Source organism: Seriola aureovittata, chromosome 23, assembly GCF_021018895.1.
Source record: "Seriola aureovittata isolate HTS-2021-v1 ecotype China chromosome 23, ASM2101889v1, whole genome shotgun sequence".
In the NCBI taxonomy this organism is placed as follows: Eukaryota; Metazoa; Chordata; class Actinopteri; order Carangiformes; family Carangidae; genus Seriola; species Seriola aureovittata.
In genome coordinates, this window is record NC_079386.1 from 2278642 (window position 1) to 2296666 (window position 18025).

An 18025-nucleotide genomic window follows, 5' to 3' on the forward strand; every position below is an offset into this window, starting at 1 on the left:
CTGCAGACCTGAGCAGTAGTTTTATGGAGAACTTTGAAGACCACCTATTTGCATCAGGACTGAAACATAAACCAGCAAAAGTTACAGTCTGCAACTCTGAGGAGTGTAATGGGTTAGTGACTGCCATCACATAGACAAGCATAACCTGGAGTTTACACACCACAAGGATATTGAGTGCATTCCTTTGGCAACTATAAACAAGAGGACAGTGTAAGCACTGATGCCTTTGTAAGCAGACCGAAGGATTGAACATGCAGTGACTTCAGACTGTGGTGTACTAATAGATGAAGTGATAAGGGACAGAATGGTTCCTGTCATTTCTAATGAGCTAAAAGGATTTGACACTCTGCCACTGAGATCTGTAGAGCAGCAGAGATGTCACATACATCGATTAAAGCCATGACACAGGACAGACCAAGGGAAAACGTCAACACCATAATCTCACCCTAACAGGCAATGAAATCACCAACAACCCAGAGGTGCTGCCTCATGCTGCTACTGCAGTGGCATGCACAGGCGCAAGTGTGAGACTAAAGTATGTATGAGGAAAAGCAAGGGCATATGACAACTGAAAGTAGCAGACAAACAAAGATAAGATGGTAAGATGATAAGATGATGAGATGTATCTTTATTGTTCCACCATAGAGGAAATTCAAATTTGACAGCAGCACAAGGGGAAAATAATGAGAAATAGAATAAGAATAGAAATAGAATCTAAAACAAATAAGATAAATTAGAAATACTATATACATTAACAATATAAGATGCAATGTATGCTAATTCTTTACTCAGGTGAGACTTTATGCTTCGTTGGCATGTTCATGGCCGAGTATGAGGTTAGAGAGAAAAGAGGGAAAAGCAGAGGGCCAACAACAGAGCCCTGGTGTTCTCCATATTTAACATCAGAAAATGTAGATTTAGTATTATTAGAGGAAACACACTGTGTTCGCTGAGATATGCTAAATATGATTTTAACCATGAGAGAGTCAGGCCTGAGATGCTAAAATTGGTTTTCCAGTTGGTCAAGTAGAATACAATGATCTATGGTGTTTAAAACTGAAGTGAGATCTGGTAAGAGAAGCAAGGAGGTGGAATCTGAATCCATAGTAAGCAGAAGTGGGACGACAGGCCCTAAAGGCAGACTGAAAAGGTTTAAAGATTACTGTTGGATATGTGGGCTAAAAGCTGCCACTGATGGTGGTTTTGTTTCACTGTGAGACATCAGGAAATTTAAAAAGGAGTTGGATTTGACCACATCATGTGTTTGCCAAGACCCCAACAGTCTAATGGAAAAGCAGTGAAGTTTCGCAGAGGGGCAGGTGAGGATGCATGGGTACCCACAGATGGTGTGCAAAGTTCCCAGCACAAAGACTAACGGCTGAGGGCTGAAAACCATTTTACCAGTATGATAAACTACTAGAACCTGAGGTAATCACAGGTGTCTCAGAGAAGAGAATGTCTCATACAGACATGAAACAAAATTCATTCATTATTTGGGAACTGCTATTCAAAACAGTTTGCTTTTGTAGGTCACTGAATTTGAATAACTGAGGGTGAATCTGGAACTAGAAACAACTAGAAAACAATGGATGTAGCAGTTCTTTGCTAGTTAATAGCTCCCCCCTCTGGAGTTAAAACGTTATGGTGAGACCTGAGATAGAATGTCGAACCTGATCCTTGGCCTTTTACTCCAATACACCTCGTTGTTGTTCCTGAAGTATCAAACACAAACAAGTTCGATGTTTTACAGAGACACAATCCTACTTGCTTTTTTCCTTAAGTTTCTGTCAAGATATTTTCAGTTGCACACATTTTATTTTTATTTTATCTTTTTTTAATGGATTATGAGGTGAGTACTTGGTGCAATTAGTTTCTTTTTTTTGTAAAGCACTTTGTGCTATATTTCTTGTATGAAAGGTGCTAAACAGTAAATATTATCATAATTATTATTATTATTAGTGGATGTATGTATCCCTGTATTTTTTTATGTATGTCTATTGCTTTCTTTTTATGTTTTTCATTTGTATTTGTGCCATTTACAGTTGATTTGTATGTGCTGCTGTTGTTTAACTGAATTATCCTTTTAAAAATTGTAAAGTTTTACCAACAACAAGAGTTTCAGAATATAAGCTCAAACATTTTAATTGGATTTAAAGTATGGCACTGTTATTTATTGTTTAACCTTTATAGCTACAGTAGAGATTATTATTTTGTGGAAAAATAGTTTGACGTGCTTCATTTGTTGTGTAGGGGCTAATTAGCGAGTCACGTTTTTAATTCAATTGACGTGTGGAGACGGGGCTCTTGTTCTGAAAGATACAAACCGGAAATGTAGTTGCTCCTAGCGGAAGTAAAGCTCCTGTAGGAATATCTGACCCACAGCTAAAAATTTATGTGTACACAGGTCATCCCGACAACTGAGGAAGAAGAGGGACAACGACAGTAGCAGGGAAAGTTAACGTCGAGGTAAAGGGTAAGAAATAACTTAACATGTACTCAGTGTTAACTGTTTACGAAGATGCTAGTTCTTCTTCACCTGTAGCAGCCACATAAACAACTTGTGTATCAGTGAACAGAGAAGAATTAAGTGAACTCTAGTAAACATTAACATCTTATTTTCACCTGTTAGTCACTAAACAACAGTGACAGGTGGGGACAGTGGGACCAGACGTTTAACGGCAGTCTCTTCATGTGCTACAGACTGCTGTGTAGTTTTATTTGTGAGGTGAACCGATAGATTCAGCCTTGAACTCTGCTCTGAGCTGATAGCAGCTGGACTACAAAGGTTACTTTGAATGAAAAGTCATTTGTACTTCAGTTTGAATAGCTAAATGTTCTGTTATTCAATATCTCTTTTATTACCCTTTAACCCTCACACACAGGAGGGTGGTACAAGTGGGAGGTAACGGTTGGACATTGTCAACATCTGGGCACATACACATCTGCACTAGGTGTCTAAACTGCTGGCGCACTTACATAAGATTAAGACGGACTATGTCCCAGCATAGTCTTATGCTGGAACATTACATGGCCCCAGACTCCCTGTGTAATAGTAATAATAATAATAATAATAATAATAATAAAATTAAACAATTCACTCATTGACCAAACGCAGTCCAGACATATACTAGGTTTTGACTTGTTTAATTAGGTCAAAAGACAGAGCCCACTCTATGTTTATTCAGTCGTCACAGTTACATCAGAGTCGTGCCTCCTGTGATGAAACCATCTTTGAGTGTAAACAGTACAGACAGTACAGTGTTTTTTATAGTTTGGTCAACTCACAGAATTAATGTTAGTTACTGCTGTGTAAATTAGTCAGTAACAGTTGTAATTCAAACCTATGGTTGCTTACTGAAACCTCCACCTCCTACAGCTTGTTAAGGCACTGTTAGTTATCTGAAACTGTGGCATGATACAAAAAAGATTAATTTTTCAGGTCTATCATCATTGTTAATGGAAACATATTTACTCCACATGTTAATCAAATCCTGCCTCCTAATCCTAATTTTGTCCCTTATTACTTCTCAGAGACCAAAGTGCCTTAGGACCCTGCATGGAAACTTCTTCAGTCTGAACACAAGATGGACCATGAAGTGGCTGACCTCCCCTCCGGCCCCCTGGATATCTACAGGAAGAAAGCCTCTTTCAACTGGAAGGACATGCTTCTCTTCCTAGATGGAGAGGAAATACTGGCATTCAAGGTAACATCAGATTCTCTCCTGCTTTAAAGCAGCTCATTAGAACTCCTCTCCTCTCTTAAGAGCTCCTCTTAATTGAACAAGTGGTTGAAATACCTTTTGAGAGAATAAACCAGGACGAACAGGGGAGAAGGTTCTTGGTAAGAGAGGAGACCAAGAACCTGTTGGTCACTCTGAGCTCCAGAGATCCTGCGTGGAGATGGAGAAACTTCCTGAAGAACAACCATCACTGCAGCTCTCCACTGATCTGGGTTTTATGTCAGAATCCAGACGAAGCCTCTCCTCAGAGTCAGTTTGTATAAAAGCAGCTAAAGCACTCTGAGACTGAGAGAAACCAGAGTCTCTGGTCTGATGAGACCAGGACTGAACCGTTTGGTCTCAGTTCTAAGAGTCATGTCACTGCTCATCACCTGAACAACACCATCCCAACAGTGCAGCATGGTGGAGGCAGCATCAGGCAATGGGGGGGACAGCGAGACTGGTCGGGCTGAGGGAAAGCTGAACGGAGTAAAGTACAGAGAGATCTTTAATGAAAACCTGGTCCAGAGCTCAGGACCTCAGACTGGGCTGAAGGTTCACACAGCCAAGAAAACACAGGAGAGGCTTAGAAAGGATTCTGTGAATGTCCCCGAGTAGACCAGCCAGAGTCCTGAGCCTGAACCACATCCAAAGAGAGAGAAAATACATTTTTAGTGCATTACACAGTGAGACAACATTTATGTATAGAGTATAGCATTTTGTTAAGATGATGACATTATTAACTATAAATTCAATCTGCTTCTTCTTCATGATGACGCCTCACTGGACTTAAAGAGAAGAAATCTATATTTATGGATTTGGCTTCAGTGGATCAGTCAGGGATTTCCATCAGTTCTGGATCGTGTCACAAACATTAAACAGCTGCTCTGTTTTTAACACATTCATGTGGCTCTGCTGTGGTGAAACTACAATCTTGTGTCGTTTTAAATGTTGCTGCAGTCCTTTCCTTTCCAAAAGGAAGGAGATGACATTAGGAAACACTGAAGCTCCTGTCCTCATCATTTAGTGAAGTGGAGCCGCTCTGATCATGGCTGCTGCTCAGATACTTCCTAAGCAAAAAAGACTTTTCAGCCGCAGTCTCAGACTTCATTTTTACCTTGGAAGCAGTTGAGAAACCAGTCTGACCCCAGCTGCTCTACAATTCCAGGACGGCTGGTCGACACTTCAGCTGCTCTCAGCTCCTGTGTACAGATGGACAGTTTAACTGCCTTCAGAGCTTAAACTTGAAACTGAAATTTGAAATGCTATAAGTGACTGATTTCAGCTTATTTTACCTCTTTGGCACCATTCCTGGGCTCCTGTGTTATTGAAATGTTCCTCTCTCTTCTTCTCTGCTGCAGCACCATGTGTACAGGACTCTGGAGAACGATCCTCTGTTTGCCCGTCGGCCCGGTGAAGACGTCCCCATGGAGAAGATGAGGGAGCTGACCTTCCTCAGGTACAGTTCAATCCTTCTGTCGTACATCATCTCCGTATCTTTACACTGTACATGAAAGAACAAACATAAAGCTTCAGGGGAAAACCCACAGGGTGAAGCAGCTCTTCCGCTACGACTTCATTACAAAAGAGGAGACGATGGCGAACCCCTGGAAGACCGTGGTCCTCAGTGACTGTCTGGGCATGTACGACTGGGCCATGTCCGCCAAGTTCTTCCTCAACAAAGGGGTGAGGGTGCGGGAGTGGTGGGAAGTGCAAAATGAAACACTGGACATTCGCTGCTAGCGAGGCTGTAGACCTGTTTCTCATCGTCTCAGTCCAGTTCTGTTCTTCTGTTTTAGATGTTTGGAGCAACTGTTGCCAACTCAGGATCAGGGAGACACAGCAGATACGTAGAGAACACTGAAGACATGACGGTAAGAGATCAACACAGCTTCACAAATAACACCACCTGACAGGTGTGTGGTGCTTTATTCATGGTTTAACTGGACACATTCAGAGTGGGAGTCTTTGAGGACATCTCACAGTCCTGGCCATGAGCTTTTCCTCAGATTTAAGCAGCCTTCACACTGAATCATACAGTCTTCTTTGCATCCTTGTGTTCAGTATATTCATACTCCAAATTTAGTATTTAATATTTGGAATTACCATTGTTGTACAGGTTTATAGTTTTGCCTTTGAGATCTTATGCCTTCTGTATCTGTCTGTGTCTGTCTGTATCTGTCTGTGTCTGTCTGTGTCTGTCTGTGTCTGTCTGTGTCTGTCTGTGTCTGTCTGTATCTGTCTGTATCTGTCTGTATCTGTCTGTGTCTGTCTGCGTCTGTCTGTGTCTCTCTGTATCTGTCTGTATCTGTATCTGTGTCTGTCTGTGTCTGTATCTGTATCTATCTGTGTTTCTCTGTATCTGTCTGTATCTGTCTGTATCTGTCTGTATCTGTCTGTGTCTGTCTGTGTCTGTCTGTGTCTGTCTGTGTCTGTCTGTATCTGTCTGTATCTGTATCTGTCTGTGTCTGTCTTTGTCCGTCTGTGTCTGTCTGTGTCCGTCTGTGTCCGTCTGTGTCTGTCTGTGTCTGTCTGTGTCTGTCTGTGTCTGTCTGTGTCTGTCTGTGTCTGTCTGTGTCTCTCTGTATCTGTCTGTATCTGTATCTGTCTGTGTCTGTCTTTGTCCGTCTGTGTCTGTCTGTGTCTGTCTGTATCTGTCTGTGTCTGTCTGTATCTGTATCTGTCTGTATCTGTCTGTGTTATTCTGTGTCTGTCTTTGTCTGTCTGTGTCTGTCTGTATCTGTCTGTGTCTGTCTGTGTCTGTCTGTGTCTGTCTGTATCTGTCTGTATCTGTCTGTATCTGTCTGTGTCTGTCTGCGTCTGTCTGTGTCTCTCTGTATCTGTCTGTATCTGTATCTGTATCTGTCTGTATCTGTATCTGTATCTGTCTGTGTTTCTCTGTATCTGTCTGTATCTGTCTGTGTCTGTCTGTATCTGTCTGTGTCTGTCTGTGTCTGTCTGTGTCTGTCTGTGTCTCTCTGTATCTGTCTGTATCTGTATCTGTCTGTGTCTGTCTTTATCCGTCTGTGTCTGTCTGTGTCTGTCTGTGTCCGCTGTGTCTCTCTGTATCTGTCTGTGTCTCTCTGTATCTGTCTGTGTCTGTCTGTATCTGTATCTGTCTGTATCTGTCTATGTTATTCTGTGTCTGTCTTTGTCTGTCTGTGTCTGTCTGTATCTGTCTGTGTCTGTCTGTGTCTGTCTGTGTCTGTCTGTGTCCATCTGTGTCTGTCTGTGTCCGTCTGTGTCTGTCTGTGTCTGTCTGTGTCTGTCTGTGTCTGTAGACGTTTGGCTGCTTCGCACTGACTGAACTGAGTCATGGCAGCAACACCAGAGCCATGAGGACCACAGCCACGTACGACCCCTCCACCCAGGTCAGCACACACAGACAACACAACACTCACTTCACACACACACCACACACATGCTTTTATACAGTGATCCACTGTGAGGGGGCCTGACCTCCAGGGTGGGAACCATCAGTTAGTGACACAGCAAAATATATTTGTCTAGTTAAATGAATTTCTACAAAGCAAAGAATATAAAACTCCTTCTCTGACAGTGTTTTGGTCCTCAGACCTTCAGCTGGCAGAGTCTGCTGGTTTACCCTGTATAACCTCACAGTGAATGATGGGTAATCGGGACTCCTGACCCCCCTGCTCTGCTCTGACAGTAAGCTTCCTGTCTGCAGGAGTTTGTGATCCACTCTCCAGACTTCGAGGCTGCCAAGTTCTGGGTGGGGAATCTCGGTAAGACGGCCACGCACGCTGTGGTGTTCGCTCAGCTCTACACACCCGACCGAGTCTGCCACGGCTTGCACTCCTTCATTGTCCCGGTGAGACTCTGACCTTAGACCCCTGACCGAGTTACAGCCGGTTACATCATCAGATGCTGTTAACTGATGTGATGTCACAAAATCCTATTACCCAAGTTTTCCTGTTGTTATGAAGCTTTGACTACGTGTGTCATATCCAGTGAAGCTCTAACCACTGTGCTGCAGGTGAGAGACCCTAAGACCCTGCTGGCTCTGCCAGGTGTGCTGGTGGGAGACATAGGGAAGAAGCTGGGCCAGAACGGACTGGATAATGGGTAAGATGAAACCAGAACATCTGCAACAGTGGTGCAGAGACAGAGGTGTGAGTGTCAGTGTGGTGGGACAGTGTGTCGGTCAAGAGGCTTGATGTCCAGAGTTTATTCCCCAGCTGACACTGCGACCACAGTGTGGTGCTGTCGACTTTAATAAGGTTTAAACACTCATCTTCTGTTGGTAGAAAAAAGAGTTTGTAGAAAAACATGGTTATACAGTTGAGAGCAAAAGTTTGCATCCCCCTTAAACCCCGGGTGAAATAATATATCTATATGGTACAGTTCACCTTCAAAGTGGCCTTTCATAGTCATTTGAATATGTTTCCCTCTAAAGAACTTAATGGTACGGCCTGGCACAGCTGAGTCCACGTCCAAATTAATCTTAAATACCAAGCTCAAAAGTTAACACCTCCTTTGATAAATTCTTTAGGTCATTAACTTTATTATTTAAAATCATGTGTCTGGACTTTAAAGAACATTGTCAGCATTAATGCTGGATGTGTGGCAGGTGTGTTCAATCAGACCTGCATTTTATATTTGCGAGTGGGTAGATCTCCTGGAGCAGAGAGACAGGTGTGAGAAGACCTCCACATGAAACTGTGCAGCTGTGTACTGATGTGGAGACGAACACACCACCACTTCACTGTAAACACAGTTTACACAACAGCACAACAGCACAACAGCAGGACTATAAACACAGTTTAAAGTCCTGCTGTTGTGTTACTCACGCCTCCAGTGTGTAACCAAGTATTCTCTTTGTCTTCTCACCTTCAGGTTTGCTTTGTTCCACAATGTGAGGATCCCCCGGGAGAATCTGCTGAATAAGACAGGAGATGTTACCGCTGACGGACGCTACCTGACTCCATTCAAGGTCGGTACCGTTCCCACTGGTAGTAAAAGTGAGAACTCCAGAGACATTTCAGGTCAGGCTCCAGTGGTTTCTTAGTGTGGAGCTTTGTCTCTCCCCTCTGGCAGTGAGAGGAATTCCACAAACACTGTTGAATACAGAGACATTTCCACAGTTCCAAGACAGTTATACATTACTAGCAGTAAGACGGCGTCCATGTCTCTCAGTCTCTTCTCTTCCTTCAGCCTCTCCAGTGAGGAAAAAACCACACCAGTGTTAATCTGTGTTTGTCCTCATCGTCCATCTCTTTCTTTCTTCCTCAGTTGTGCAGTGTATATACAGTTCATTCTTTTATCTATTGTTTCTCTCTGTGTCCCTGTGTCTTCTCCTCCAGGACCCCAACAAGCGTTTTGGGGCCTCTCTGGGGGCCCTGTCAGGGGGCAGGGTGTCCATCACCAGGATGGCTCTGATCAACCTGAAGCTGGCTCTGGTTGTGGCCATCCGCTTCTCAGCCACCAGGAGACAGTTTGGACCCAAAGACACAGAGGAGATCCCTGTTTTGGAGTACCAGCTACAGGTCAGAGTCCTGGCACTAGATCATAGAGACAGTAAGATATAAGACAAAAAGTAAACGTCTGAATCTCTGGAGATACAGAAATACTCGCTCTCGCTCTGAGTCAGCTGTACTGATTTGGTGGCATTATAAAAATATCTGTGTACATTTCTCATGTTGTAGTGTGGATGTTAATATTAATGTGTTGTGTATTGCGTGTGTTTGGTTCAGCAATGGCGTCTGATCCCGTACCTGGCTGCAGCGTACGCTCTTGAACGCTTCTCCAAAGACATCTTCATGAACTTTGTGGAGTTCCAGATCGGACAGATAATGAGAGACAACAGTGACAGACAGGTGAGTGGAGATGGTGTGTGTGTCTGTGTATGTGTATGTGTATGTGTATGTGTATGTGTATGTGTATGTGTTTGTGTTTGTGTTTGTGTATTTGTCATCCTGAACCTCCGGAGTGTCACAGTCCAGACCTGGGACTTGGTGTAGGATCCATTATGTTATGTCTAATTTAACATGCAGAGCTTGCAGAGTGACACATGTTTAAGTGTTCAAATACTTATATTTCTTGTGTGTGTGTGTGTGTGTGTGTGTGTGTGTGTGTGTGTGTGTGTGTGTGTGTGTGTGTGTGTGTGTGTGTGTGTGTGTGTGTGTGTGTGTGTGTGTTGTGTGTGTGTGTGTGTGTGTGTGTCCCAGGCAGAGATGGGTAAAGAGATCCATGCAATAGGCTGCTCCAGTAAACCACTGGGGTCCTGGACAGCTCAGAGGGGGATCCAGGAGTGCAGGGAGGCCTGTGGAGGACATGGATACCTGGCCAGTCAGTGTCAAGCACACACACATTCACACACATCAAGCTTCACTATTGAATGCCTCACACACACACACACACACACACACACACACACCTGGCTCAGTTGGCTCTCTCTCTCTCTCTCTCTCTCTCTCTCAGTGAACCGGCTCGGTAACCTGCGTGACGACAATGATCCTAACTGCACATATGAAGGAGACAACAACGTGCTGCTGCAGCAGACCAGCAACTACCTGCTGAGCTGGCTCCAGGCCAAGCTGCACGGTCAGTCCCCCGTCCTCTGAGACACTATTGAAGGTTCATGTGGCCAGGGACAGGGACAGAACTGGACAATTACAGCACCTATTCATGAGTCATATGATGTTCTCTGACTGACGGTGCTGATCTGTCGGTGCGGCAACGTCAAGGCAGTTAGTGATAACAGGTTCATTTGAGATGAAGCGTGCCTCACCTGTTTCCAGCAGCCTTCACTGTATCAACAGGAAGTCACAGAAACACTCTTCTCATTAGAGTTGCATTAACAATTAAGAAATTGCCAGGGACTCTGATCAGTCTCTAAAGCTTCAGTTGATGTCTTCTTGTCGTTTTTCAGACGGGGTGCGGATCGAGTCTCCTCTTCACACTGTGGATTTCCTGGATGATTTCCGCAGGATCCTGGGAACCAAGTTCAAAGCAACGTCTATGGAGGAGTGTATGGACTCTGCAGGTAGTCCAGTACTTCAGCTGCTCCAGATCAGCCTGATACCAAACTGTCTGTGATCAGATGTTGTGGATTTTCCTCTGCTGCTATCAAACCTTCACTTCTGGGTTCATAGGAACCAAGTGAAAGACGCACGAGGTCAGGACATTTAATACTGTCGCACACGTTCTGTTCTTCCAGTAACAGAGACGCAGAGTGACAGATCTTAACCCTTTCAGCTGTATAAATCCTGCTGATATAACCTTTTGTGTGTGTGTGTGTGTGTGTGTGTGTGTGTGTGTGTGTGTGTGTGTGTGTGTGTGTGTGTGTGTGTGTGTGTGTGTGTGTGTGTGTGTGTGTGTGTGTGTCCTCAGTGCCTCTGGCAGCCTATAAGTGGCTGGTGTGTTTCCTGTTGGTGGAGAGTCAGAAGAGGCTGCAGCAGCAGAGAGCCTCAGGCAAGGGGGAGTTTGAGGCTCGCAACAACAGCCAGGTGAGACACACACACACACACACACACATATACACAGGTGTGTCAAATCAGTTCAGTTCTCCACAGGTGGACTCCAGTGAGGTTCTAGACTGATGCCAAGGCTCACTAAAGAAAACAGGAAGCAGCTGACCACAGTTTCTAGATGAGAGATTTTTTTTCCATTTGTATTACCTAACATTTCTGAAAACATGTTTTCACTTTGTTATCTTGGATTATTGAGAGTAGATCAAAGGGCAGACATGGCAACCTCACAACATGTTGTGTTCAGGTGTACTACTGCCGGTCCCTGGCCATCGCCTACATCGAACACGACTGCCTCCGGAGGTTTCATGAGCAGACGACAGATGAGGATACACCAGCTGGTCTCAGACCAGTGCTCAGGAAGCTGTGTGCCCTGTATGGTCTGTGGAGCCTCAGCAGCCACATGGCCACACTGTACCAGGGTCTGTACTGTTCTCTGTATGATACACACAGGTGTAGAGCACTCAGGCTTTGTGCTGGTATTTGTAACATTGCACTGGTTCTTTCCAGGTAATTACCTGAGTGGGCGGGAACCTGCGGAGCTGGTCCAGATGTCCATTCTCTCTCTCTGCTCACAGGTACAGGAACATCTGTCTCTGTCCTCACATCTGTCTCTGTCTCAGTCCATGTCCATCTCATTTCCAAGGGTGTAGGTTTGAACAACCCCTCCAAAACAACTGAATGGTCTATTAACATATGATCTGTATTTACATTTAGATAAAACTATCACAGTAACAGATCAAAGATTAGAGGAAAGTAATTCACTTAAAAGAGAAAATATTTTTGCATTTTTTTCATCCATCATCAACATGTTTATATTCAGGAGATCTACCTGTGCTGCACTTCCTTTCCCCTTGATTTCACTTTTAAAACCAGCTCTGCTTCGACCAGCTACATCAGGAAAATGCTGCTAATCCACTGATGCATCAGTATTAAGGATCTAATAATCTAAGGCTGGTGACGTTAGCTAGCTATAGCAGGTTTGCCTCTTGGAGGACACAACAGAATTATCTAATGACTTCATTCCGAATAGTGCAAACGAGATCACCATATGCAAACCTACACACACGCTCATTTCCCAAACTCAAAGCAATGATTTTGAAGTAGAAACACTGAGCGGCTCTGTCCACGTTTAATTCAGTGTCTCGTACATGAATGAACCCAGATTTCATCCCACTGCTTTCACCCACACAGCTCTGACTTGAGTCAGACTCATCAGTCTTCAGACTGGACCATCCGAGTTTAAATGAAATGAACTGATCAGTGTTTACTTACTATTTATTACTTAATTCTTTTTTACTTCAAACCAGAAAATGTAGTAGTTAAATGAAGTATTACGGTTGTAGATAATGGCGGTCAGCCCGTGCTTGTTTATTAGTGTGACTATCGTGTGGCGCCCGCTGCCTCCTTGTGTCCGTCCACACGGTCTCTCTGTCTTCATGAAGCTGAGTGATGCATCGGCTCATCTCCGTCTGTTCTCCCGCAGCTGAAAGATGATGCTGTCTCACTGGTGGATGTTCTTGCACCCACTGACTTCATGCTCAACTCACCTGTTGGCTGTGCTGATGGACAGGTGAGGACACACAAAACTTCATTCAATTCAAGAAACTTTATTTGTCCCCAGGGGACAAATACACACGACCAGTGCAAGATGAACTGTACACAGTAAGACAGTAGCATGAAGAAACAACAGTTAGTAAGTAATAATTTAATGAGACTGACAATAACATGGAGAATGACATCACCAGTACAACTAAATAACTGATTGTACACATTTTGATAAACATTAGCTCTTTGTATGTAAGTACATGGCTGTACAGCAGGGCCATCAGTCATAAAGTCACACTGTTGGTCAGCTGAGTGTTGGAGTTTCCTCATTGGCTGCTGTTCTGTCTGAATGAATCGGCACCAACACTTTCAATTACACCATCAGGGGGCGTGTGCAGTTGTTTCCACTGTTTCCACACAACAGTTTAACTACGTCCTGAGTGTCCAGACACATGCTGGACTAGATTTGACCTGGTGTTGTTTGATGTGTTTCATAAATAATACAAGATCTGTGACATCATACCAACACAGGTGAGTGGTGCTGACAGGTGGGGGGGGGCACACCTCTTCTTTTGTTTAGGTTCTTTGAGTAAAAACTGAGGGTGGGAACGAAGCTCCATCTTTTAGCCTCATAAAACTACATGGCCATGAATGACCTATAGCTGTAGCTGTTCCCCAGGTCACTGGCTGGATCCTGAATCACAGACTGGATCCACTTAAAACCTTCTCCGTGACTCTCCCTGTTTGTTCTCAGCTGTACAAGAACCTGTGGTCGACGGTGATGCAGGGCAGCCAGGTGCTGGACCGGCCCTCCTGGTGGAAAGAGTTCTGCTCAGACAAACCTGCGGTTGGATCCCTGCGTCCAAAACTCTAGAACGCAGAATCTCTGCAGGAGAACCAGGATCCGGGTCCACAGTCTCTGCATCACCTCAGAAACTGAGCAAACACATGAAAATGCCACTTCCATGTGTTCACTACTTTTTGCCAAAACAGTGTCACACTACAGAATGGTGATTGTTGTTTGTTAAACCCTGTCATGTCTTTATTATAAAGGGACTAATAACATACCTGAGCAGCTTAGAAACTCTGGTCAGTTTAGAGCTGAAACTATTAATCAATTAGTTGATCACTCAATTGACAGAATATTAATCAGCAACTATTTTTATTATGAATTAATCGATTACATCATTTTTCAAGGAGAAGTTTCAGCTGCACACATGACTGGCTCAAAAATCATTTTTGTGATGTGGCCTCTGTAGACCTTTTTTAATGTTTATCTGATGTAAATGTGACAATACAGAGTCATATCAGATGGTTGTCACCCTTGTAGTTTTACAGCTGGTTCTTTTGTAATGATTGTGTATGTGAAGAAGAGCCTGCAGCTCTGATTGTAGTTACTACACCAACATGACCTCACAGCTTCAACAGCACCTTTGTTTTCTCAGCTGTCAATTAAACATGTCCCCCCCCCCCCCCACACACACACACACACACTCTCCACGCAGAGAAGTTTCTGATCCTCAAACACTTTGATTCTTCCTTCCAGTGATAAACATACACTAACCCCTTGATTTCAGCTGTAATGTGTGTCAGTCACTGACAGTCAGGATCTTCTCTCTGATCATGTGGATTATATGTGTCAATAGTGACCTTTTTTTGTTCTTGATAATCAATAATGTTGTTTTACAGCAGGAGGGACTCGGGAAGTAATAAAGCATTTCCTTGATTTCATTTTTTAACAGGCATGAGAAATAGGAGTTGTAAATAAATGAATATATGAATATAAATCTTTAAATAAACAATTAATTAATCAATAAATACTTCAGATATAAAAATGGATTTACAAAAACAGCATAAAACTCTTATTAAATAAACCATTTATAAATATATTTATTAATTCACGAATAAATTGTAGAATTTGAAAAACTCTGAAAAGGCATTTTAAAAATGGGAATAAATTCCTGGATTCCTTCCTTAATTTCCATTTCCTTTTTCCAGCTCTTTCCTTTCATTTAGCTTCTCCTTTCAGCCTCTCTGGTAAAACCCACTGGTTAGCTCTCCAACCAATCAGAGAGCTTATTACATCCCGCGGCCATTTTCAAATCTGAAGTATTTATTGATGGATTAATTGTTCATTTATGAATTCTTTTTACAATTCCTAATGCCTATTAAAATATGAAACTAAGGAAATGCTGTATTACTTTTCCTGTGACATCCCTGGTTCTCTACAGGGAAACGTGGGTAGAACATCAGCTCCTCCACTGTGTGGTGCTGAAGTTACACACCTGAACACCGGGACACAAATTGTTCTTATAACATGAATGTGTGTGTGTTTATTTCTCAGTGTGACCCTGCTGTTGATTTATTGTTTGCGCAATTTTTATGTACACATTCACAATTTTTTTTTTTTTACTTTTTTGTTTTTTTTCACAGGTACAATTATACAAACACACACTTTAATCTTTTACCTTCTTCAGCCTGTATCAGGGAATCTGAAAAGAAAGTGTGATTTTTAGATGACGAATGTGAAATGTATCATAATAGATGTAGTTTAATGACTCTGAAAATTGTGTTTTACTGTAGATGATGTACAGTTATCAAACACTGGGTGAATGACATGTTAAATGATGCTGCAGAGGCAGTTTCATCAGAGTGCTGTGGCCTCAGTGGTCCATCAATAATCCCTGTTTATCATCTCCACTAGTCCCACTGCTAGTTACTAATTATCCGAACATTTGTGTAAAGAATGATCATACATATTGAAAGGTGGTGTCTTGATGCAGTTATAATACACATATTAAATAAATTTACTTATATAACTACTTTAATAATAATAGTAATTATTTTAAAGCCATGTACATAATGTGTGATTCTGGGCTGTCCCAAACCATGACGACCAACCAAACAGAAACGTGGTGATATCTTTGGTCATGGTGGTTCTACATCACACTGTGAGAGAGGTTCGAAGATAGTCAGTGTCAGAAAGGATGACCATCTCACAATGTGACTGTTGAATGTAGCATGAAATGACAGTTGCATATATTTATATCCACACTCTCCTCCTCCTCTTCTTCAGATATTTTTCCATACACATAAAAACCACCAAGAGCGTGATTCTTGCTCAGCTTCAGCACACTGATGACCTTTTTCACCACAGTGTCACAGCAGTTTCACCAGTGATGTAACCAAGACCATACAGCTTTAAAGTCATCAGCTAATGCAACATCAGCACATAAACAGGAGGAAGCTGCCAGATGTGCTTGTATTCAGTATTAAAATTAATTGGAATAATTCTGTTAAAAAGCTCAATGTTCATGTTTTGAGTCTGTCAATCACAGGCAGAGAAAGGGTGAGCTGGTTCATTCTTTGGTTAGGACTTCAGAACTGGGACAAAAGGCCTGGCGCTCCCATAGGTGCAGTCAGAGTTGAATTAACCAAACACATTTAGATTAATAGTGGATGAGACCATAAATCACTGCCCTAGGCCTTCCTTGCTCAAGGCAACCTCCAGGCTGAAAACTGAAGCCGACACTGAAGAACCAAAACCTGCAGCTCTGGCTCCAACAGTGAGTCAGTCCCCATAGACTCCCATGTTAAAATGTCCAACTTTACTGCAGAAATAAACATGTTTACAGCCTGGTACAAAAACAGTATTGGACTGTATGGGGGGTGACATTTTATATAACTCATACAACTGACTTTACATATATAATTGAGGGCGGGGCCACTTTGAGTGACTGGTGTGTTCTGTCACAGCTGGCTAGCTCCTCAGTGTCTAGCTGCTAGCTGTCTGCTCAGCATCAACTCAGCTAATTCAAGTCAATAGGTGCATTTCTATTAATGCACAATTTGAAATTGTGAACTTAAAAAAGAGTAATGGAAACACGTGAATTTTTGAAAAACTCAAATGTCACAAAAGAATTTATCGGCTCACATAAGTTGTTTTCCCGAATATTCGACAAAGTAATATTTCGCAAAATTGAAATGGAAATACTTTTTTCACATTCAAGTCGTGGCTCCTGTCATATCAGGCCCCAGGGACCTAGTCCCAACAGAGAGTCAGACTGCTGGAAATCTGTTGTCATGTTTAATTAGAATGATATCATTAGAGGAGAAAACCCAGCTTTATTCACATAGCATCACTCAATGGAAACACAGACCAGACTATTGTGTTTTGTTGACTTTTCTGAAAAAATCGCCTCTATTTCGTGCAAAACTGCACTGGAAAGCAGGCTGATGAAGTGGTCTCTCGGCAGAACATGAAGAAGTCTGAGTGAGTGAGTGAAATTCTGTTCTTCTTGTATTATTTTATTTATGTTAGCACTAGCACTAGCAGGTATCAGTGTCTGCACTAGTCATACCTGTCTTGTTAGTTTAGCTTGTTAACTAGCTAATTAGCCAGCAAATTAATTAGCCTTGGGTTAGCCTTCGGCCAAGAGGCCCACCTGTGCTCACGGTGCTAACAAGAGTGTATACTTCCACGTCCACCCATGCCCCACCTCTTTACCTATTTTTGGATCAGCTGGGAGTTAGGGGTGGAGTCAGGTACTGTCAAGACGGCGATAGTGAAACAGCTCACTCTGAGCTTCACAACCGCTTTCCAGAAGCCCATGGGTCAAGACCAGAGTTATTACATGGGGTTTCCCTTCTTCTGTCCAGGGATTTAAGCAGCAGATCTTCAGTCTGTCAGTCAGTCAGTATGTAATGGACTCTACATGACAATATTCACAACCTGGAACACTTTAATGAAAAACCCTCTGATTCTTTTGATTTGTGGACTCTTATGGACTAAAAAGAATATAAAAAATGGGGAACAGACAGACGACTTCAGACTTCCTCTTCAGGGGTAGGGAGTCACCACTGCTTCTTCTCTAGCTGGTTTAGGTTAAATCTGAATTAATTACACTTTTGGACTGTAGCCTTTCTTCTCATATAATATTAAGTACTTTATTTATGGTTCTCATGTTGCTTATAACTAACACATCTGCCTCTTTTACACGAATGCACTCGAACCAGTTGATAACTATCTTCATTGAACAGGTTATCCAGAACGGAAAATGTTAGGTTCAGTTTAGCCAGATAACAGAAAGGTATCCTGGGTATGTTGAACTTGCCTCTAAGTACAGGCCTCTGGGTAGGTGACCAGTGTGTTTACAGTGTGTACAAGTGCTTATAAGTACATATATATTGTGGCTCTTGTGGAATGGCTTAATGAGCCATTGTGTTGCTGGAAGGCTCCATGTTGTTCTTCAGGGGTAGGAAGTGAGA

The 18025-nt window shown here is 42.7% G+C and overlaps 1 protein-coding gene across 3 annotated transcripts; it reads left to right on the forward strand.

Annotated features, from left to right (window-relative positions):
* Positions 1–1722: 1722 nt before the first annotated feature.
* Positions 1723–15579, forward strand: acox3 (acyl-CoA oxidase 3, pristanoyl). 3 transcript variants are annotated; one of them, XM_056369804.1, is made up of 20 exons: positions 1723–1849; positions 2405–2473; positions 3532–3704; positions 5081–5178; positions 5270–5405; positions 5519–5593; positions 7001–7090; positions 7408–7551; positions 7717–7805; positions 8577–8673; positions 9044–9226; positions 9434–9556; positions 9908–10028; positions 10161–10283; positions 10612–10725; positions 11073–11188; positions 11457–11631; positions 11720–11787; positions 12696–12782; positions 13512–15579. In XM_056369804.1, exons 3-20 carry the CDS (start codon positions 3585–3587, stop codon positions 13629–13631), a joined length of 2079 nt encoding a protein of 692 aa, XP_056225779.1. In that variant the 5' UTR covers positions 1723–1849; positions 2405–2473; positions 3532–3584; the 3' UTR covers positions 13632–15579. The 3 variants fall into 3 exon arrangements, with proteins under 3 accessions (XP_056225779.1, XP_056225778.1, XP_056225780.1); XM_056369803.1 differs by lacking the exon at positions 1723–1849 and having other exon boundaries at positions 2345–2473; XM_056369805.1 differs by lacking the exon at positions 1723–1849 and having other exon boundaries at positions 2351–2466.
* Positions 15580–18025: the final 2446 nt, after the last annotated feature.